Source organism: Emydura macquarii, unplaced genomic scaffold (assembly GCF_026122565.2).
Source record: "Emydura macquarii macquarii isolate MOO-44397 ecotype Brisbane River unplaced genomic scaffold, CSIRO-AGI_Emac_v2 contig_2680, whole genome shotgun sequence".
NCBI classification, from domain to species: Eukaryota; Metazoa; Chordata; order Testudines; family Chelidae; genus Emydura; species Emydura macquarii.
Window position 1 is genome coordinate 4,197,129 of NW_027132817.1, and position 23,951 is coordinate 4,221,079.

Here is a 23,951-nt window from a genome sequence, read left to right on the forward strand (position 1 = left end):
TAAATTCTCTTTGAACTATTGGGCAAATCCAGCCTCCTCTTTCACAGCCATGAAGTTCGACTGCAGAAGGAAGGGGTGGCTAGATTGGGCAGACTGTAGCAGTGGTGTTGAGCCTTGCATCACTCCACAGCCTGAGGTAGAATTTCTTCTCAGGGTCCCATAAATCTCCAAAGTGCCAAGCCCAACTACTTGAGCAGGGTGCTAGGGTCTGGATATGTTCCTAAGGGGTGAAATTCATCTAGTGTAGAGGACCCCACAAGCCCCTCTGAATCACTTAAGCCCTTCCTTAACATGGACTTTAACTGGGCCACCTAAGAAGAACTCAAGTTAGAAGGATGCAGTGCAATACTATAAACAAGTGCCACAGTAACCAAAAAAGATTAATGAAAAGAATGTGTATGTGGGAACATAAAAATATATTTGGTAGTGGGTAATGACGACAAAATGAATATTAATAGTTTAGTCCAGCAATTTAATTTATGATGTATTTAATGTGGAAACAATAAATATGCTTTTGTTTCTATAATTTTAAACATAGCATTAATAAGTCCTGATCACTCCCAAACCTCATGATCGTGAAACTTGTTCCTGTATGGCCATCCTTTCAGAAGAGCTCATCTCTCCTCTAGACACCCAAAATAAATGGTCATATTTACAGAACTGCTCAGCATGTGACATTCCTCCCCTTCTTCCCCTCCCCCTCCCCACCCATTTAAAAGGAGAGCTGCTGGCTGCTGAGCATATTTGAAAATCTAACCCCTTCATTTAGGTGCCTAGATGGGAGCTGAGCTCCTCAGAAGATCTTACCTGGCCCATGTAATTTTATCAAATCAATGCTTCTTCAAAAACAAGAATGGCTTATTGGTTCATAGACCATTTAACACGTAGAGAAAAACAGGTAAAACAACAGAAGCCTAAATGCATTATGCCTAAATTTAGCCTTTCCTTGATAGGTGTTTAAAAAGTCTTTAGCTTAGGTCAGACCCCGCTTCAGAGTCAGAGAATCAGCTTGTGTCTCTCCACAGCCCTTCTCTGTTTCTCCCAGAGCCTCTTCTCTGTCTGTTTGTCAGGCTGCTTTTATTAGAACCAGACTTTTTGTTTTAGTGTCCCATTAGGATCTTCCCAGTCCCCTGGTATGGCCAGTCAGAGCTGAGTGGAGGTGAAACCTCAGAGGTAATGACACTTGGATTGTCTAACTGAGTACTGATTAGAGCTATATCCAATTTTTCAGGTTAGTAGTTTATTTAATGAAAGATGCAATTTTGGCATGACCAAAACTATTCACAAACTCGGGTCCAATTCAACAAATAGTTTTATCTGAATTAAAAAAAATATGGAAAATTGTTTGGAAAAAGTAAAAACAGTCAGTTTTAGCATTTTCAAAATTAACTGTAAACACTTCACTTTTAATTGACATTTTGAGACACCACCTCCAAAAAATCAGTTTGGTTTAGAAACAAAACAATATTTTTTTCAGATTTTTCTGTTCAGTCACAAAACAGAAAATTCAATTATTTGCTCAGTGCTAGTATTAACAATAGCACTTTTCTGAAATCGTTAACAGTTTTCTGAACCTAAGTGCAGCAGTCCCTACAAAAATTAACTCTTTGCTAGTTAGTAGCCAGCAATACAATAACAATCAAATACAATGGTCATATAATATTAATAAACATAAAACAAGTATCTCCCTTATTTACCACAGATGTCACTGATGATAATGGCACACATGACAAATGGAGCTTGGTAATTTTGTCAGCTCTCATAAGCTAAACAGCTTAGGTCTGACATTTGCAAAGGAGATTTGGGACCATGCAGATGCTTTAGGAAGTGGTTTTGGTGACTCTTTTACTTCTGATTCAGTGACATACAGAACAATATATATATATGGTGTTAGGGGGCTTAATGCTCTTTTGAATGTGATGTAAAACCCAGGCTCTGGGCTATTAAAGATCTACGAGAGAGACAAGGTAGGTGAGGTAATATCTTTTATTGGACCATCTTCTATTGATGAAAGAGACAAGTTTTCGAGTTCTGAAGAAAGAGCTCTGTGGAGCTTGAAAACTTGTCTCACCGATAGAAGTGGATCCTTTAAAAGATACTACCTCACTCACCTTGTCTCTCTCATATCCTGGGATCAACATGGCTACAACAACATTGTAAACATTAAATGGCAGTTTCACAAGAGAGGAAATGTTTTCCTTTTGTGTTCTAGTCAAACTTAAATTCAGGACTTTCTAAATGTTCTTGTAGTTTATTTGAATAAGTTATTATTCATTATGTTTCCTTAACTTCATATAATCAGACTTTTGATCATCAAGTAATCATTTAGGAAAAAGCTTCAGCTTTCTAATTAACTAATTATCCCTGAAATGCTATGGTAAACAGAGAATAGTATTCTACGTGGAGGATGAAATTTACCCCTTTGCAAAGGACCAACAAAAGGCCTCTGTGGCCACTTAACTCCCACTTAAGAGGAGCACAGGCCTAGCAATGATCCTCTGTATAAGCATGATTTTCAGAGATGGATTAAAGCTATGCCTGCATAAATTTGCCTCACCTCTCCTTGGAGTCAAGAGCCACCAACACAAGAGGCATCAGCTGGGCTGGTGGAGTCGTCTCTGGGCAGGGTGGAACTTCCCCTCTGCCTGGACCACCCAGTCTCTGTCTTCGGGTAGGCAAGGGTCCATCTTGGAGGAAGAAAGTTTCAATATCCACCCAGTCAAGCAAAGATCTCTATGTTTCAGGGGACCCTACCCTCCCTCAGGTTTTTCTGCTCTTGATCTTCTCCCTCTCAGTGGATTAGAAGGACAGATTGAGTGGGCAAAATGAATGGATGGACACTGATGTTCTCTGTGTCTATCCTTACTTACTCTACTGGCAGACTTTATTGACAGTTGTTTTGCTCACTTTTATTAATATTTTCCAGTCAGAGCTCTGCAGAGTGCATATCACATCACAAGAAATGCACCCAACTTCATGCTCAACACTTACCTCATTGCTTGCCATATTGCACATAGTTTAAATGTACCTAAACTCATTATCAACACCTACTGAGTTCCAGGGAAGTGGAAGAGTTCACATCTGAAGGCCCTTCCCTCAGCCTAAGGGTAAGAACCACTAAGCCCAGGCCTCAATTGAATTTGGGGGACAACAAATGAAAAACAGAGACCCAAGTTAGATTACAGTTTCAAAATCAGGGATCTGCTTTTCCCGGCCAATTACTTCCCACCAATTATAGTGCTACAAGACCAAACAATCGTCAGGTAATGGTGGAATGGTACCTTAGTGGTATGCTTGCCAAACACAAAATGGAGGAAAGGAAACAAAATGGAGTCACTCAAGATCTCCAGTATCACTGCAATGACTAATAAGAGTAAGCCCAACTATCAAGAGGGAGGAACAGGAAGAGAAGGGGCAGAAATAAGTGGGAACACTTTGTCAGATGTATACTAATGGCTCCAAAAAGGAAGGAATGGGTAGAGTGGGAAGGAATGGGAAACAGCTTTCTGTGTGACCACATTCAAATTCAACTAAGCCATAAGGCTAGCTAACTTTATCTCCAACTTTACAGCAACTAGCAGCGATATTGCTGGCAGTAACCCGAGCCTTAAATATGCAGCCAGCTGCCATGGCCATCCTATCTGATACCTTATCAGGGATGCAGGCACTATACAATGGCAAGTCTGACAGCAGAAACAATATACTTAATGAAATATTACTGCTAACAACCAAATTGACACAATTGTATGTTACCTAATAATAGCATGGATCCAAGCACATGTAGGAATAGCTGGCAATGAATTGGCAGACAAAGAGGCAAAAAATGCTATTAAGCATGAACAAGTTGACCTACAGAACCCCTTAAGCAAACTGGAAATTAAATACTTAATAAAAAATGAGCTAAAGAAGGAATGGCAAAAACGGTAAGCACATGAAATGAAGGGAAAAAAATTCCATGAAGTATGCCTAATAGTTGAAATATTGATATAATCCAAGGCCATGAGAGGAAGAGTGAAATGACTGTGTACAGAATTTTAACAGGTCATTATGGATTAAATAGGAATCTATTTCTAGTAAAGAAACAGAAGGATGGACTATGTGAAACATGTACAGTCCCGGAAATGATAGCTCATCTCTTATGAAATTGTAAAGACTGTACCTATGAAAGGAGATATTTATAGGTAAAAGTCAGAAGCCATAGAATAACAAAATTTTCCTTGCAACATCAATCCAGAATAGAAGGAAAATAGGGCCCAATTTAAAAAGCTGTTCTACACTTCTTTACAAATACTGGAAAAGACCTGAAGTCATACCTTATCTATGAAATCCAGTCAGAGATTCAGAAAGTGAGTTTGCTGCACTACAAAACCCAAGAAGAAGAAGGGGCAGAAGAGGTTGGAACAGCTAAGGAGTAACAAATCTCAGCCAGTGAGCCAACCAGCCTCCTTCCCTCTGAGAAACTAGTAACCTTCTTGAAGTACCAAGGGAGATAAATGAAAATGAAAACCCTGAGGACTAAGGGTCTTTTTATGTTTTGTTAATAGAATCTGTCTTTTTCTTGCTGATTTGATTTGAACCGTTGCAGCCCAGGTCAAGGACTGACCCAAACTGCCTGAAATGGGACTCTTGCACAAGGCTGTGTTCATCACAGCTGACAGTCTCCTGCACCATTGCAGTGAAGTTTAGAATTAACAATCCACGAAGATGGATGGCACCTCTCTTAGTTATTATTTCAGACTTAGGCACATCACTGCAATGGTTACACTTGGTTCTTGTTTTTAAATATTTTTGTTTAGTTTTTTTTTAACTGAAAGGTGAGATTCAAATGAGATCATATGACTCAAATGAGACAGGACCCTATGCATGGACCTGTAGTGCCCAATTAATTTTATATTGATTGAAGTTTTGTGCTTAGTTTGAAGAGAACAGTTGCCCAGCTTGAACCCTGCAATAACAAACTATGCACAAGTATATAGAGAAGCAATGACTAAGGCAAGAAATAACTCTGTTACGAAAGATTCAGTAAAGATGACTGCAATGATTTGGACAGATGTCAATAATGGACCTGGAAAGGATACCAGACATGGCGATACATGCCAATATGCAAGGAACTAGAAACAGAGGACGGCGGAGGATGAGCAGAATAGATACAGTGAAGAACGACATAGAACAAAAAGGTTTAAAGATGAGCAGAGCCTTTAAGCTGGTACAAGACAGAAAGTGGGGGAAAGACTACATTTGGCCTCATCACCGCTACCCAACTGACAGACAGTAATAATGATAGAAAAGCACTGGCAATAGACCCATGGGAACCCAAAGAATGTGTCTGCTTAGAGTATGTACACAGCAATGAAAAACCCATGGCTGGCCTGTGGCAGCTGCCTTGAGCTCAGGCTGTGGAGCTGTTTCATTATTGTGTAGACATCCAGGTTAGGCTGGAGCCTGAACTTTGGGACCCTCCCACCCTACAGTGTCCTAGAACTCAGGCCCCACCAGAATCCAGAAGTCTACACAGCAATGAAATAGTCCTGCAGCCTAAGTCAGCTGGCATGGGCCAGCTGTGGGTTTTTCTTTCCTGTGTATACATACCCTTAATAAAAGTCAGATGAATCAATGGCAGAAGGATTAACATTGATCCCAAATGTGAAGTTGAGAGAGGGCAGGTGAACTACAGAGAAGGAAGTTTACTTGATTGGACAAATAACACACTTCTCATTCACCTAACCTTAGTTAAGCCCAGTCTTATTATGAGACACTTTAATCTACCTCTTAGTAAATTTAGTCCTGTTTTGATTGCTGTTTTTCTACATCAGCGACCATACCTCGTAAAGTCTTATTTAACAATCTTTGTGTTTTCTAGTCGTTTATTTAAAGAAAGCCTCTTAAAGATTCTTCTTTGATGAACACCATGTCCAATAGGTTTTCAGCATTTCAGTGTTAGTGGAAATAACACAAATACATATGAATATAATTTGGGGAGGAATTAAACTAGCCAAATTCCAGTTCAAAGTCAGAGAGCTGTCAAGGGTATTCATAGTATGCAAACCACATAATTAATTGTTCTTAGTATTTGCATGATCTGCAGTCACTAAAAAGTCCTCCACATTGTTTGTATTTAACCACCGTAGCAGATGGACTGTATATGGAAGTGTTTGTGCAGCTACAGTGCAGTAACTGCTCCTATCATTTCACAGCCTTGATGTCTTTTCTATGTTAATGCAAGGACCTGAGGATCCTAAAGGGTTAAGTCATAGGGGCTGCCAATTGGCTAACTTCTGCTGGTTTACTTGGAGGTTCTGGGAATATTCATTTATTCCCCTTATGGACAAAACTGTGTCTTTATGACACCTCTGGCAGAGCTGGGAGCAGCAGAAAGGTGCATTGCCTCAGTAAGAGTTCCTGAAGCCTTTGGGACTGAGGCTGGCATAATGGGCCAGATCCCCAGCTGCAGTAAATCATTGTGGCTTCTCTGAAGTCAATGGAAGGATGCTGATTTATATCACCTGACAGTCTGGTCCAGGAGCTCCAATGAAGTGCTGCTCTCATCAAAAGGGTTCAGCTTGTGTTCTTTATCTGTGGAGGGGATTCAGGGCTCTTCCTTTTCCTCCTTCCTTTGAGACTTCTGTTATAATCACTGGTCACTGGGGCCTCTGGTCCTTGCTCTCACAGACTTTGATTGCATCTGGTGTAAGTGCACGCATGAAGACCAGGCACAATCTGGTGCTGTGACCATACACAATAACGTTCTTTCAATATTTCTCTGTGGTACAATGAACCACTTTGTTATCAAATTACATCTGCTAGGACATGGTAAGCTTGGAATTGAGAATCTTCCCTCTTATATTGTAAACTCTGTGAGGCAGGCACCATCTTTTGTTTTGTGTTTGTAAAGTGCCTAACACAATGGAGTTCTGATCCATGACCGGGACTCCTAGTCCCACATTAATACACATTAATAATTAATATCAGCATCACACAGTGGTACATTGGGTTGTTTTAGTTGGGAATTAACTGTGTTACATGACAGTACCTATTTTGTCAATTTAATGTTCTTGTACTCTTACATTTTTTCTTACTGTAGAAATCTCTGGTCACATTTAACTGACCAGGTTCAATAATAATAAGTGATCATGTTACTTCTGCTTGTCTCTGTTAGAGTAGCTTCTACAATTTGAAATGCTGGCTATGACATTAGCAGTCTTCATCAACTAATATCAACAAATTGGGGTTAATCCTGCAGATATCAAGCAGGCAAAACTCCCACAGACATCCCTTTTCTTAAGCAATGTCAACAATAGCAACTGATTTGACTTCACTGGACCTTCCTCATTTCACTTTCCATCAAGTAAATGCCTTTTGCTTCACTAATTGTCAACTTACATTTATCTTAAATGTCTTTTGTGTAACTCTGAATTCACAAAACCTTTTGCTATTTTTCTTTTTCTTTGTAACCAAGTAAAAAGTATTCAAACAATTCTATTTCATACTGCTGCTGCTCCCCAACACGATGTATGTCTCAAACAGTCAGAGGATTTCTTTTCTTAAAAGTCTCTTCCTCTGAAGCTACATCTGTATTACGAGCTAGAGGTCTGATTCCCCTGCTCACTTACACACACTGGTGGTAGCTCTCATTGAGGTAGCATGAGTATGAAAAGCAGCGTAGCCATTGTAGCATGGTGGCATCGGCTGATGCATGCCTTAGCCATGCGAAACATGAACACTCAAGGAACTGGTGAGTACATACTCTGCACAGCTAAGCCATGCCTCTGTTGCTGCTATCTGTGCTACCCAGGCTACACTGCTTTTATACTCATGCTAGCACATACCACAAGTATGTGTATAAAGCAGGAAAATCACGCTCTTAGATTGCAGTACAGATGTAGCCTTAAACTAAGATCCTCATACAGAGCAGAACATTTTTGTCTGCTTATCCATAAATTCTAGTGAATGATAGGTTTTATAAAGGCATTCACAGTTTGCTATGTTCTTATCTACTGCAGGTAATGGGATTTGACCTAGATTCTGGTCTTCAACATAATGATTGATGCTCAGCTATCTAGCTCTCATCATACTCTTATAACCTGTGTATCCAGCATTTATGTGACTTTTTATGTCCATTCTATGCCAAAGTCCTACAGTTCAGGAGTGTCCCTGTTTCTGCATACTAAGATATTTATTAAGAAACTTTTGTTTCCTGAACCAATGTCAAAATGGTGCCCTCTACAGTACATGATTAAGAAAGTCAAATTTTTCCCAGTCAATTCACCTGCATCTCCAGAGACTTCTCAGCTTTTGGTCATAGGCTTCAGGGGCTTTCTCTGATATGTATTACTGTTCACTTTTTTCTTATCAAGAGAGCATCACCATCTTGCACTTTAAAGTCACTCGCACAATCATCTTCTTGTCAGGTCCCTTGACTATGATTGCACCTTGTATTACAAAAAGCTGCTCATCACAGAAACCCTTCCTTTCTAAGAGTGCAGAATCCGTGTTCTTCGGAGTCTTTATAATATTTTTGAGTGAAAGGAGTGAATATATTTCTTAAGAAAGGTGCCAATTTGACTGCCCTGGAGACTCAGTGTGCTCTATTTATCCGCAGATGAAGTACAGTGCAGGCAGTCTCACTGTAAGTTTCTCGAGACTTCCCTGTCAGAAAGCAAGTGTGAAAAATTGGGATGGGGTCGGGGGTAATAGGCATCTATATAAGACAAAGCCCCAAATATTGGGGCTGCCCCTATAAAATGGGGACAGTTGGTCACCCTACTCATATGTGTTCTATTGACTTCAATAGGAATAATTACATAACTGATACTAAGCATGTGCAAAAAACATTTGCGGGAGCAGAGTCTATTACAGTGACATTTTGATGTGAATATCTGTCTGCAAGAAACTGGACTGAGATCACCATGTCATTCCATATAAGCCATCAAGCAGCTAACATAATAACATTTTCTTGGAAAAGAAGAACTCCTTTTGACTACTTGAAAGAAGATAAATATTTCTCATCTCTAATACATGGAAAAAATTGTAGCTGGGGATTTACATACATTATGAAAAATCATAAACATTTCCAGTGGCTAGCAGCACTAGATAGCTCCATATAAATGAATAATGAAATGAGATCATATGCTTTGTATTTGTGTTCCAGCAATCTCAGGGTCATCAGCAGCAACTGTTTGGTATCCAGTGACTATTCTGATACTGTAATCAACACATTGACAATGGACTTTTATATACATTTCTAGATAATAAGGATTTTCTTCAGGCAAGAGGAAACAAACTTAGCTTTTTAAAAATATATATCTTGTAAGTTGGAAAAGCTCTTCAATTTAACATTACCTCTATCTTAAATGAATATTATTGAATAGTTTTAATTATTAAACAAATATTTAAGACCATATTTTAACTAGCCTCCCTATATGTGCCCATAGATTTTCAGATATATCCAATTGCATGTATCTGCTGGATTGAATCCCATTTGTATATACATAAGTTAAGCACACAAATGCAGGTCCTAGTGAATGCAAAATGATATACTTGCATATTTTATGGGTGTATATCTGAGGCCTGCTGATAATTTGGCTAATTGATTAGACTTTCGTTCATACATTAAAATTTATTTACTTTGTAGGTCTTGTAGCAATATTGCCTGTCTTTTTTTCTCTTTACATGATATATTCAGAAAACACATTCATACAATCTATTTTCGTACTGCTGAGGGAAGCAAAATATTTGCCGAAAAATTTTGTTTTAGGGGAAAAAGACAATAAATTATTTCTAGGCTGCCCCACTGGTGCTCCAGTAGAATGCTGAGGTACTTTTTTTTGCAGTATGGGGAGGGATTGACGTAAGAGCGAGAACACATTCAGGACAGATGTCAAAGCTTCTCTTGTCCGTGATGGTGAAAAAGAGAAGCACTATTCTTATAGGGTGAAATTCATTCCTGTACATGGGTCCCACACAAGAAATATGCATCACTAATGCATAGGTCTTGTGAGGGTATGTACATAAGGGGGATTTTACCTGTAGTGAATGATGGACTGACAGTGCAGTCCATGGTTGGCTACAGACATGTAGGACAGGTATATCAGTAAGCTCCCAAATAATGGAATGAGCTATGGGTGCCTGGGGGAACGATTTCCTTTGACTCCTCCCATGACAAAGCACATTAATTACTTCTGTAATGTTCTTCTGCAAATAGGTTCTTAGAATGAAATGTGCATGAAATGTAATTGCTATCCTTTTTTAAACTGTGCACTCTGATGTGGAATTAGTGAGGGAAATTATCTCACTTGCCAGTGTCCAAGGAATAGATAAGAGTCGAATATCAGCCAAAATGGGGGGTGAGGGTTGGAGAGAGAAATGGCGGTCAGAAGGGTCCTGTGAAATTCACATTTGAATAATTCACCTACATTAAAGAAATAAGTGCCCTGAAAGTGTCCCTACTACAGTTGTTACAGCTCTTAGGGCTCAGTCACCTGAGTAGTCCTTACCACAGTAAGGAATCCCATTGAAGTACAGTGGTTGTGGGAGCACTAGGGAAACCTGGCCAGCAAAAGTGTCTGCTTGCTTCAGGGTTTGTAGGCCTCATATGGCAACTTCCTATTTCATTGTATGTGCTGTGCAGTGCAAAATAATAAATGTAAATTATTCCAAGGCTTTTTTTGTGACAATGGCTGAGAGTAAATTTGCTCTGTTTAGAAACATTTGTGCAGCAATTGCCAAGCAAAGCAGATTAAACTGGTTCATATAACTTACATGCTGTTTGTAAACAGGTTCAGGTGGCTATGCTGACAACCTCATTGGTGCAGTCTCTGCAACTGGTCATGGAGAGTCCATCATGAAAGTAACTCTTGCAAGGCTTATCCTCTTTCATATGGAACAAGGTAGGACAACCCTCACATTGATGAATGCATCTGCATTGCTTAAAAGACAGCTATACAATACTCTTCTTGGATGTAATAAGTAACAATCCATTCGTAATGGCTGAAAGGGAAGTTTGCAGTACAGTACTTGTAAAAGGACACATTCAAAATTTCTGAATCTACAGAGTTCTCTATTTACTCTTAAACCTATTTCCTAAGCTTGAGAAATGACACTGTGTACAAAGCTGAGAAGACTGCAGGACGCTTAAATAATAAGAATCATACTGTATGTGCCTTTCAAAGCTTTCACTATACAAATGATTATATGAGGAAAAAATTGTGCAAAGTCCATTGATTATATTTAGGAAACAGCACAATAAGTGTAGGAACTCTAAATTGCAGCATCTTGTAGGGTTTTTTTAATCAGTCAGGGCACTATTTTACTTGGCCTATTGTGCTGAATATGAGCTCTAAAGCTAATGTACAGCACTAGTCATGTCTGTTGTATGTTTGGGGGCAATTCTGAAATGCAAATTCGAAAGACCCCACTGAGATTCAAAATGATTATTATGGTTCACATTCACTTGAACAGGGATTGGAATTTTATTACTGTTACAGTAATTGGCATATTTTATGGATTCATTTTTTAATTTGGCACCCACTCAGACTTCACTGCTCATGCTACAGTAGTAGCACGATGAATTACTGTGCGATTTTTTTTATTCATTATTATTAAATTTAATTATTTTTGCTCATGTAGCCAGATGTGAACAGCGTCAGTTTTCTAATCTAATAATACAAGCTGTTTGGAAAATATGTGCTGTCAATTAAAGGCATTTTATAATAGAAACGATAAAAAGAGTCATTAATGAAAAAGTAGTTTGCCTCCCTACGTACTGGCTTCAGTTAATCAAAGGTGCTTTGAAATTGAAATCATTAATTAACTTTGCCTGTTTTTGAACTGATCAAGCGCTCTGAAAGTTGCTGAGAGTCTGTGAAATGAAATTCTTCTGAAAAAGAAAACTGCATTAATAGACTCTATTTTTCCAAATGATAATTTTTATTCTCTCCTATCAATAGCATATTACAACAAGACTATTGTATTGTTTTCCATATTTTAAAATAAATAGGGAAGAGAGGACCAGATTTCAGGTGAATTCAAACGGGTATACGCATTGCAGGAAGGCTGGGATTAGAGGTGGGTGAATTTATTTTGGGTGGGATTAATCTTTTTTTGTCACCAAAGAAGGCAGATTTGAGTTGACCAAAACATTTCACAGATGTGTGTTGATTTTGATGAATGTTTTAGGCCCGAACATCTTGTTTTTCCATTTTGATTCTTTGGGATAGATTTACTAGGTGATTAAGGAACATTCAGAGAACCACTGGTGATGATGCTGGTCTCACACCCAATAAGTCAGTGGTTAGGGTGCTCACCTGCGATGTGGGAGATCCAGCTTTAAATCCCTGCTCTGGAGCTGGGACTTGAACGTTGGTCTCGCCGCTCCCTGGTGCATGTCTTAACCCCCAAGCAATAGTTATTCTTGTGCCTCTTGAATGACTACTCCAGTATTTTATACAAAGTGGAACTGCTTCGAAAGGAGATAATAAGAGTGGCCCACTCCAGAATATCCAGTCTCCTGGTAGTTAGGTCAATCAAATGGTGGGGAAATTTGGGTGCAAGTCACTGTTCCACACCAGTTTTGTGAATCTAACCCTTCATTTCCTTTACCTGTAGGAGATCCAGGTTCAAATTCCTGCCCTGGAACAGGGACTTGAACCTGGGTGTCTTGAATCGTAGGTGAGTGGCTTACCTGTTGGGCTATTTGGTACAAGGGGTGGATGGAGAGGAGGCATTACCACCGCCTCTCATTTTATGAATCTAGCCCATCATTTCCTTTACTTTTACTAAAAACCTGACACAAAATATTTTGTGGCAAACAAAACTTTTCATTTGAGCGGAAATGAAACTTTTCTAGTTTTTTCAATGAACTGAGAATTTCAAAATATTTGGGGTTCAGTTTGATCTGACCTGTTGTTGATTTTTCAGAGCTGACGGTGAACCAAAAATAATTTGTTCATGCATTTCTAGCTGGGACGACTTCATGGTACTTCATTTATATGTTAAAAAACATACAGTACATATTTAAAATAAGCATCAACCCAACGGATATACTACTTTTCTTATTTCCCTATAACATTATAGCCTAGCAACTTAGTTGACGCTAATAAATCTAAAATAAATTAAAAGACAGATCCTTGGAAGAATAAAATACATTATGGAATCGCCATATTACCAACCTCTGACACGATGTTGTGAACAGCTCTTTGCAAAGAGAGATTTGCAACCTACAGCCCCTTACTGCAGATTTTACCACAGGAGGGGATGATCTAGGTCAATAGCAGGTGTTTTGATAGCTCTCCTCCTCATGCTGTATTCTCCAACCTTGATTTTCTATGAGTAAGTAACTGGCTGTATTATTTCCCCTACATGGATTTTACTTCATTTAGATAAAACTCTGTGTCACTTCATCTTTATGAAATGAGTTCCTCCTGAATATGTTTTTATTTTCTCTTGGGAAATGTGTGCATACATTTTAAATTTCATGAGTTCTTGTGTTTTTAAGGGCTTTATATAACTTCTTGGCTTCTTTACAATATCTGTTTAAGAAAGAAAAAGTGGGTATATTCCTCCCTTATGTTTTAAAATGTTTAATAAACTAAAATAGTGAAGACTCTTTATTTACTAAAGATATACACAGCTGGGTTATGTTTTCCAGTCTTATTTTTAATTCAAAAAGAGAATTCACAAAGAAAAGCATCACTTATAAATGGATATATGGCAACGTCTAGATATGTGTCAAATTACCTTTGTCAAATCATGTGTGGTCATGAAGAAACAGTCAGAAAAATTTATCCTAGGGGACCCAATCATCCAGCCCTTACTGAGTAAGGAATTTCTCCTGAGCAGGGCCTGCACAACCGGGCCCATGGTTAATAGCTGGAAATTACAGAGATCTCCATTTAGAGCCCAGACCTACAAGGTGCTGAGAGCCCTCAACTCCCATTGCAGGTAATGGGAATTGACAGTGCTCAGCTGTTGTGACAAGTAAAATGTGTACCTAGTACTTTTCATAATGTGACAGCATTCTGCAAGTTCAGAGTTCTGGAATGCTTTTATAAAATACTAAAATTTGGACAAAATACTTTTGCATAATTTGTGTTAATTTTAACTGTCATTGCTGTAGTATTTGAGACTCAACATGGAGTGAAGTAATATATTTTATTGGACCAGCTTCTGTTGGTGAGAGAGACAAGTTTTCGACCTACACAGAGATCATCTTCTTCTTCACCTTGTCTCTCTAATACCTTAGGACCAACATGGCTACAACAGCACTGCATTGCTGTAATATAATAGTAATAGCCATTATTTGCAGTATTTCTATCGTCAGTAATACTGGGGCACAAAAGAACAGTGATAGATGTTCTCTAGAAATGCCCAAGCATTTATTATAACTATATGCATGTTCTCCAAGGGGAATATTTTGCTGTATGTGGATAAATCTGCAGGTAAATAAATATAACACTGTACATTGCTTTGGAGTCTTTCAAGCCAAATGACACCTGTCTTATGGAACTGTCCTATAGAATTTAATTACATGATAATATTTATATATTTTTAACCGATAGCATTTTCCTGAAGATGATTTTTAAAATCCTATAAAAAGAATGTCATTGGCTATTTAATTTCCTAGGATGTTAGAGAAATTTCTATGCTATTCAATTTCTATAGATGCTTCACCCCTATTGAATTCTTTAGGGATTTTCCATAACAGTTTAAAAATGTAAATTATTATAATTCTATATAGAGGCATAATATGTGGATGTGTAGTACACACACACATATGTACATATACTATAATTTAAAAATGATTTTAATTAGCAAGAGAATATTTTTACTGAAAGCCATCATCATTTTACCTATGATATTATGAGCCATGTCTTTTTTTCATTTTCAGATATGGCCTATCATTAGGATGACACATCAGCTCCATTTATGTCACATTACACAACATAACTGACTGTGTTATGTCAAACCTGGCAGACTGAAATAAGACATGATTTGCTAATGTAGTATAAAAGTTTCCAAATGGTTTTAGCAAATATTTCCTACTATATTTAAACCCAACAAAGATGAATAGATGTAATTTTTATTTAACTGCATAACTTATCCCTCTCTAGATCTGCACACTAGAAGATCCTCTATGTGTGGGTCTCTCCACTGTGGTGCAGAAGTGGGAGAACAGCCACCTCTGAGGCACCAACTCCTCACATTCCTTCTAGAGTCTGTGGAGGCCTTTCTACAGGTTCTTGGTCCATGCTGGAGGGACGGGGGGCAGAACGAGGTGGAAATTAGGTGTTCATAGAGAAGTGCATCCTTCTTCTCTGCAGAGAATCCCTAGAAAAAATAGTACAATCCCCTATATTATCACAGCCGTGGAGCCTATCTCTTCCCAGAAGACTTGTGGGGTAAGAGGGGCTGAGGCCAGAATTAGTGAATAGGAACAGGCCCTCCTGCAGATCTGCAAGAATCTTCCATGTTTAGGGGCATGCCTTCTGGCAAACCTCACTCCCCCTGGTAGTATGATATGTGGTCTCTACAAAGTAAAATGTTGTCTCCTAGTCTAGAGCCCCTTGCTGCAGGTTTTATGAGGGAAGGGGACAATTTGGTATTCTGACATAAGTAGGTATTCTGTGACTCCATGTTTATTGCGGGGGGGGAGGGGGGGTACTGAAATCGGTGTATGCTAAAATCAGTGCAAACAAATAAAGAATAATAATCAGAAAACTGGATATTCACAGTTTACAATGACAATGAAATTCTCTTACAAGAATAACTGTGAAGAATGTTAAAGAGTAAATGCTAATGTAACTCATTTTTTAAATCTGCAGGACTGGATAACTTGGGAAGTTGCAGAGGACTAGAATAAAGCATATGTTGTACCAATATTTAAAACAGCAAAGGGGATGACCTGTATAACTATAGCTCAGTTAGCATGCCATTGATACCAGGCAAAAGCATAGAAATCTAATATGAGATGCAATCAGTAAAGAATTAATGGAAGATAGCATAATTAAAACCAATAAACATGGCTTTAAGGAAAATATGGAAAATATTGTCAAGCAAACACGTTATTGTTTTTTGGTGAAATTACAAGTTTGGCTGAAAAAAGGTAACTGCTGACAAAATATATCTTGACTACTGTAAGGTATTTAGTACTGCATAAAATTCTGATTACAGAAAAACATATACAAAATCAATGCAGCACATCTTATATAGACTAAAAACTGATATATCAAAGAGTAGTTATAAATGCAGAGAATTCATCCAGTTATGGCAGTTCTGTTAGGGTCCACAGGACTGTGTTCTTGGCCTAATGCTATTTAATATTTTATATCTAGAAGAAAACATAAAATCACTATTGGCAAAGTTTGCAGATGACACAATATTTGCTGGTTTGGTAAATAATAAGGTCAGGTCCGGTCAGTTCTACAGATTTGGTCACATAATAAACTGGGCTCATGTGAACAACATTTAATATAACCAAATGCTGACTCATATATCTAAGAATGAAGAATGTAGATCACACTTATGGAATGGGGGACTATATTTTGGGAAGCAGGAACTCAATAAAGGATTTAAATATCATGGTGGAAAACCAGCTGAGCTTGACCCTCCATAACAATGTGGTGTCTAAAAGAGCAAATGTGATCCTTGGAGGTATAAGCAAGAGAATAATGAAGTAGAAGTAGAGAGGTGTGATTAGCACTGTATTAATGAGACTATTACTAGGATTTCACATCCAGTTCTGGTGTCTACACTTATTTAAATTGTAAGGTCCTTAGGGAAGAGAATTTTTAGTATAGGTTTGTATAGTGTTTAGCCCAATAGGGCCATGCAATATGATTGGAGTTTCTAGGTGCTACTGCAATACTAAATAAATAATAATAAAGGATGTTGACAAATTAGCAAGGGTTTAGAGAAAAGACACTGGAATGATTTGGAAAACATGAATAGTGGAAGATAAAGAAACTCAGTCTATTTAGTTTATCTCACAGAAGTTAAAGAGGTGACTTGAACATGGTCTATGAGTGCCTTAATGGGGAGAAGTTAAAAGAGCATTCCTTAATCTATCAGATAAAGGCATCAAAATCCCAACAGCTGAAAGATGAAGCTTGCTAAGGCTCCCCTTTTAAAAAGTGAGCGTAATTAATCACTAGTATAACTTACCTAGGGAAGTGGTGGATTGCAAGTCACTTTCAGTCTTTAAATTAAAATTGGACTTCCTTCTTAAAGATACACTTTCAGATAGTGTTGTTCAAGAAGACTTTATGGGATTGGTGCAGGAATGATTAGGTTACATTATATGGCCTGTATTATATAGGAGATCAGAGTATACAATGATGAGGCCCTTTCGTTCTTAAAATCTGTGAATTTGTGAACCAATGTACTTTATGGGAAGAAATGCATGCTGTACTCTCAATCCACATGTACACAAAACTACCTTTTGATGCTCCACATGTAGATCGAGGACACAAAGTGGCCCAATACAGATTGTGCATATATATTTGTACATAAAGGCAATATTCTTCACTCTATTCCATGGGAAAGACCTTGATTCCATTATTCAGCTGGCATTGTTAATGGAGCTGGTTGGATCATCAAAGCCAAACCATTTTGTAAAAATGTTTCAGTAATGACTGTCTTCATTGAAACCAGTTTTTGGGTCCAGATTGAAAGAAAGAGACTCCCACTCCCATAGCCTCTTAGTAATGGTACTAACCCAGAATTTAGGAGACCCATGTACAAGTCTTGGTTCTGCCTGAATCCTAGTGATTTGGTATGATGATTTCTACTTTGAATTAGCCAAAGGCGGAACTTCAACCTGGATCTCCCACATCCCTAGTTAGGCTACACATGTACATTTCAAAGCCTTTTCACATTCCAAAAACAGATATTTTGATACAGTTCTTTTTTTGTGAAAATGTTCAAAAGGTTTTGTTTTTGTTCCACTGTGGAATGAAAATAATTCCAAAACCACAAAGTTTCTGTGAAACAGAGCTGTTGTTCTCTAGTCAGTTCTAATTATTAAACGTACATGTAAAGTAAATGGAAAATATCAGACTCAGAATCTACCCCCTGAATCCAAGAAGAGAATTTTTACCTTAAAAGAGAATTATTTTTATTCAAAGTGCCTCATTAAGGCCCAATCCCAAATCCATTTAAGTCAGTGGAAAACTCCAATTGACTTCAGTGAGTTCTGGATTATACCCTTAATGAAGAAAGAATGCATCACAACCACAATCTTGTTCAGATTGCTTTCAAATGGAACAATTTTTTTACTAGTAATTTATGAACTGTAAAATCAGCAGGGTCAGCAAGTACTCTAGGAATTTACTCCACAGGTGTGAATGAATAACCTCAATTTAACACCTTAGAAATTTGGAAGGCCCTTGTTGAGGAAATTCTTGTAAACATGACATTTAATGGATTTGCATCAGGCAAAGGAAAATAATATTTTATCTAACGACAAAAGACACATCATACTTCTGGCACATCATAAAGGGTCATGACATAAATAAAGCAGATAAGAAATAAAATTCTTTCTGGATCAAAAAATCAAATACTATATTTTTATCCATAGCGAAGAAGAAAAGCTACTCATCCTATTGTCAGCCTGCCTATTCTTAATATCGTACCCCTTTTCACCATCATCTAATCTAACCTGTCAAATTTCCTGGGATGTTTAAAAGATGAAGTACAAATGGCTTCTACAACAGGTTAAGCACTGTTAACAGTTGCAAAGGTTTTTAATGTTTAAAAATGAAGGAATTTTATATTCTTATGAAAAAGTCATGTAACTAGTCATTTACAGAGGTTCTTATAAGATTCTTGCATTAATATAATTTCACTTGTTTGTGTTCTAGATGGTGTGAGATTGTTCTGTATATTTTATATGTGATTTCTGTGTGTGTTTATTTAATATATGCTAGTCACATCTACAATATATAGGCTTGCCGCTAAATGCAGTATCAAACAGAGTTAGAGATAATTTTTTACCTACACATAATTTTTTCAAAAGGGAGTTAGGCGCATTCCTGCCAATTTAGGTGCTGAAATAAAAAAATTAGATACTCAAAGCTCCTGCTCAGCTGTTGCCTCACCTTGTAGGCACCTAAAGTCCCTAGGTGCTCATATTTCTGCTAGTAAAGACTCCAAAGTGCCTAAAAATCTGCCATACCAAATCATACTCTCAGCCACTTTTCAGAAGCCGCTTACCAGATGGGGTCCTGTATACATCAATATTGGCAGGGTGCTGCTGTTGCCCCTATGATGTTTAGTCCAGTGGTAAGCGCACTCATCCAGGAAGTGGGAGACCTAAGTTCAATTTCCCCTTGCCCCTGCTTGATCTGGAGCAGCGACTTCAAGTTGGGTCTCCTACATCCTAGGAGAATAGCCTCACCACTGGGCTATGTTGCTGTCCGTGTCTCCTACTGAAGCTGTTCCACTTTGTATGAACTACTTGAATAGTCATTGGCCCAGAGCTAGAGTGAGAATGCCAATATAGCAGGGCCTGGAACCTGTCTCTCCTAGATGGGTGCTTTAAACGGTGGTCACTTTCACTTTCTCTTTAGCCCATGAGTTGGCAACCTGCAGAATGCATGCCAAAAGTGGCAAATGCGCCGACTTTGAGCGACATGCAGCACCCTGTCCACAGCCGTGTCACTCCCAGGCCTGGCCCCAAGCATTGCTGTGCGGCCCTCCCCCACACTGACACGCCCCCCCCACCCGCCCCCTTCTCCACATGGCTGATTGACGCCCCTGGCCGGGAGCTGCACAGCCCCTGCAGGAACGGTCCCACAGACCTGCCACCACCACTGCCACCAGGAACGGGGCTACAGACTGCCCTCTCATTGCCACCGCTGCTCCGGCACTGGGAGGGGAGTGGGGGAGAAGATTTGGCATGGCCCTTGCCGAAGGTTGCCGACACCTGCTCTAGGCCAATGATGATTTAAATATTCTATACATAGTGGAACAGCTTCAACAGAAGAGACTGAGGAAGACACACCCCAGAATATCCCACTGCCTGATGTTTTGTGGGACTCATGTAGGAGACCTGAGTTCAAGCTCCTGCTCCACATCAGATGGAGTCAGCACTTGAACCCAGATCTCCCACATTCTAGGTCAGTGCTCTAGTCATTGGGTGACTGTGTATAAGAGAATCACCCTCTGCATTTTTCATGGAGCCTGAGCTGGTTGGCCTGCTCTGAAAGGGAACTCCACAAGTAAGATAATTTGAGGATCCCACCAGGGTTTAGGTGTCTGCTAGGTTCCTGGGCATCAAAATGCCCACCAGCAGAGGAGCAGATGCGAGGGACTTTACCTGTGGGAATTTAGGCACCTAAAGGGTTAGGGAGAAGCTGAACGAAGGTTTTGACGATCTAAATTTTGGATTTAGTTACCTAAAGTTGTAATTAGGCACCTAAATCTCTTTGTGGATCTAGCCCTTTATATATTTCTGTTGGTAGTGAAGCTTTTTGAGCATTATTTTATTGAATACTTTATACAAGGACTGCCATAGAAGATCCTGCTACATCTAGCAGGACTTTAATTTTACAGTTGCAGCCATGATCCTGCCACAGCATCCACATAGGCAGGCACTTACACCTGAGAGGCATCAATGCAAACCTTGCAGCCCTGGAAGCAAGTCCAGTTAAAGGAAAATGCTATTTAATACCACTGTGTATAGGCAAAGATGGAAACAATTTCTGAAAATTTTTGTTATTATTGAAAATCCCACTAGGTACTAAGTACCTTAGAAATTTTGGCCCTCGGTGTGTAAGTCACTTTTGAAAATGGAATCTAGGCTCCTAAATTACTTTCGTGCTTTTGAAAATGTTATGCGGAACCTTAAGTTTCTTCCCATGTATGTAGTCTCAGTACCCCCGGAGGAGCCCTGTTCATCCATTGCTGCTGGGGCGATGTAATGTACTACAGCCCTCTTTAGGGTTCAGCTTACTTCCCCAAAGTTGTGTTGACTCAACTCTGTTGGCTTACTAGTTGTGGGGGACAGAGCCAATGCTCCTCCTGCTCCCATCCCACTACATCCTTTCCCTTGCTGTAGAGGATGAGTACCAGGCATACAGTCCCTACTCTCTCTGATGCAGGGAGTGCTAACAGAGCCACACATGATCCTTGGGAGCTCCTACTCCCCACTATTGCCCTTCCATGGACTGGCCCACCATCTGGCCCTTAAAATGGTAAGCAAGAATTGCAGAAGCACAGTTAGAGTCATATGCCCACACTTCATGAATAACAGAGGCGAGAGAATTTTCTAAGAAAAATGAATCACACATTATATTTTCCTGGTAGAAGTGGAGTAGGCAGAACAAAAAGCATATTGGTGAACACAGCAATTAAGGAAAAGAAAGCAGCTTATTGGAAATGTGAAACACGGTATTAAAAGAGGAGGGTAATGAAAACTAAACACAAATGAAAAGACAACATTGATAAGCAAAGCTAGGACTGTAAATAAAACATCAAAGACAACAAAGGAACTAGGAAGACACATTTTAAATATATAGAAAGCAAATAATCTGACAAGTCTGGTGCTTCAAGCAATTAGGGGCACAAGAAGGAAGTTGGTGACAGGTGTTTATATTCATATTACTAAGTGGTCAAATGAAATCTTTCCTTTCATTTTAAAAAGAGAAGCTGATTATCACTGCTTGAAGGCTGGAATATAATTTACTAAAAGGAAAAGTTATTACAATATGAAATAATACAAAAACAGGGTGCCCAACTCTGATCTTATTTACACCAGTTTTACACAGGTATAGTCTTATTGACTTCCATGGAGTTAATTCAGATTTACACTAGCATCAGAATCACCAGAATCTATGGCTATGTCTACACTACAGCTGAGCACGTGCTTCTCAGCTCAGGTACACAGACACATGCTAGCTCTGCTCAAGCTAGCCTGCTAAAAGTAACAGTGTAACTAGGGGTGGCTTGGACTAGCCATCCAAGTACATACCAAGGGGCTCTGGGTGGGTTTGTACTCAGGCAGCTGGTCCAAGCTGACACCCATACTACTTTGCCTACTCTGCTATTTTTGTGTGCTAACTTGAACAAAGCTAGCCCATCTATCTACCTGTGCTGTTATGTAGACCTAGCCTGTGTATGTAGTGATGGGAGCAGGAGATTAGGGATTAGTTTTCCCAGGTCCTATTTCTGTCTCTGTTACTCAGTAAAGGCTGAATTTGTATGAGTTCCCATAGAGGGGCACACAACCAACCACCTTACATTGTGCTGCCTCTACAATGGCAGTCCAATTGGGATGGACTATTCAGACTTTGTTTCCTTTGAATAATGATCCCCTGGAGAAAGGCAAAAAAGAGGAGAACTCATGATCCCCCACCACTCTCTGCACTGCCCAGTGTACTATGGAAAGCAAGCTATGGCATCATACTGGGGCTCATATTGGAAACTCTTAGGTAACCTTAAATATGTGCGTCTGTAATAATCTGTGAGTGTCATACATAAATACAAAAATGGGGGAGGTTCTCTTTTTACTGGGATTGTCCAATGGAAGTGTTTTTAGTGTTGGCTTCATTGCATATAAATGCAAAATAATATGACAGAGCCAATTCAGACTAAGCCATGAAAATGAGTACACTACAGGCCAGATTTGGAAAGTGTTCAGCCCTCCCTATTGGGGCCAGATTCTCAAAAGATCTCAGCTACCATTTTGGCACCTAAATGAACAAGCCAGGCTTTTACAAGTGTTCTGCCTCCTGCAGCTCCCGTTGCCCTGAATGGCAGCTGTTGGATGCTGTGCTCTTTTGACAATCCGAGTCTACAGCTTCAATTTTCTGAAAGGTGTCACATGTCCAAAAATGTAGGCAAAGGGGATCTGGGGATCAGCAAGGAGCACTGTCTGGAACTCCCAGAACATCTGTGTTGCCGGTAGAGGGAAAAGGTTTAGAACATGTGTAAGAGTTTGGAGTTTCTCTGACCTCTCAGGTAGCTCCACAAAAAGGAAACAAGTAGCATAACTTAGCTTTCTCCAAGTAGCTATAAAAAGTGTCAGACTGACACAGAAACTTGATCTCTGGTATTCTCAGAATCCTATATCTGAAACTTTGCGTATCCATCAGAGGTTACCAGAATGTCATCAGTCACTTATCAAATTTCAACAGTTCAAGTGCCATAGGTGGGATTTGCAAAATAAAAAAATGCATTATATAGAGTGAGCTACTTGCACCTATAAGTAGCTGACCAAAATTTTCTACTCCAGATGGCTTAAGTGCCTTTTCTCCTGAAATTTCAAGTCAAGGTCTACTTGCTAAGGCTGGACCAGAATTCTTTCACCCACCATTTTCATTGGCAAGTTCTCTCTCTAGACCTTGTGATCCTCATTTTGTGAAACCCAATTCCTTTTCATCATCTCAGGCCATGTCTATACTACAGAGTTAAGTTGATTTAAGTTACGTCAGTGATTATAAGTTGCTTTAATAACATCAGTTTGGCACATCCACACACTGCTCCTTTTGTCAGTTGAGCGTGTCCACAAGCATTGCTCTTGCATTGACAGAGAGAGCATTGCATCATGGGTAGCTATCCCACTGTGCAACTTGCCACCCTCTGTCACCCTCTGCCACTAGGAGATATGGGAACGAATCGTGGTGCATCATGGGGACGTGCTTGCCATCCTGTGATGCAATTCTTTCCGTCCCATCATTCCATGGGCTTCCGAATTTGTTTTATGCCATTTTAAATAGCCATTGCAAACTGTGTGCCCACCACCAACACTGGCTGACAGCATGAATCCTGAGCTGCTGCTATGAGCATTATGAACACAATGCAACTGTCCTGCAGTATTTCATGAGCTGTGAGACAGCGAGTGAATCAGTGATGCCTGTCCTGCCATCTGCCATGGAAACAAATAATTCAAGATTGCTGCTGCCATTCATGCAACAGCTTGTTATGGTGGACAGTTGGTATTTGGCTCAGGAAACAGC

At 39.3% G+C, this 23,951-nt stretch overlaps 1 protein-coding gene across 4 annotated transcripts in view; it reads left to right on the top strand.

Moving 5' to 3' along the window:
* The window catches only part of LOC137164615 (isoaspartyl peptidase/L-asparaginase-like), a 188,993-nt gene that overhangs the window by 154,058 nt on the left and 10,984 nt on the right, over window positions 1-23,951 (top strand). For all 4 annotated transcript variants that reach the window (XM_067565516.1, XM_067565518.1, XM_067565517.1 and 1 more), the window contains exon 6: window positions 10,776-10,886. In XM_067565516.1, coding sequence (XP_067421617.1) covers window positions 10,776-10,886 — 111 coding nt within the window. The remainder of the gene's footprint in view (window positions 1-10,775; window positions 10,887-23,951) is intronic.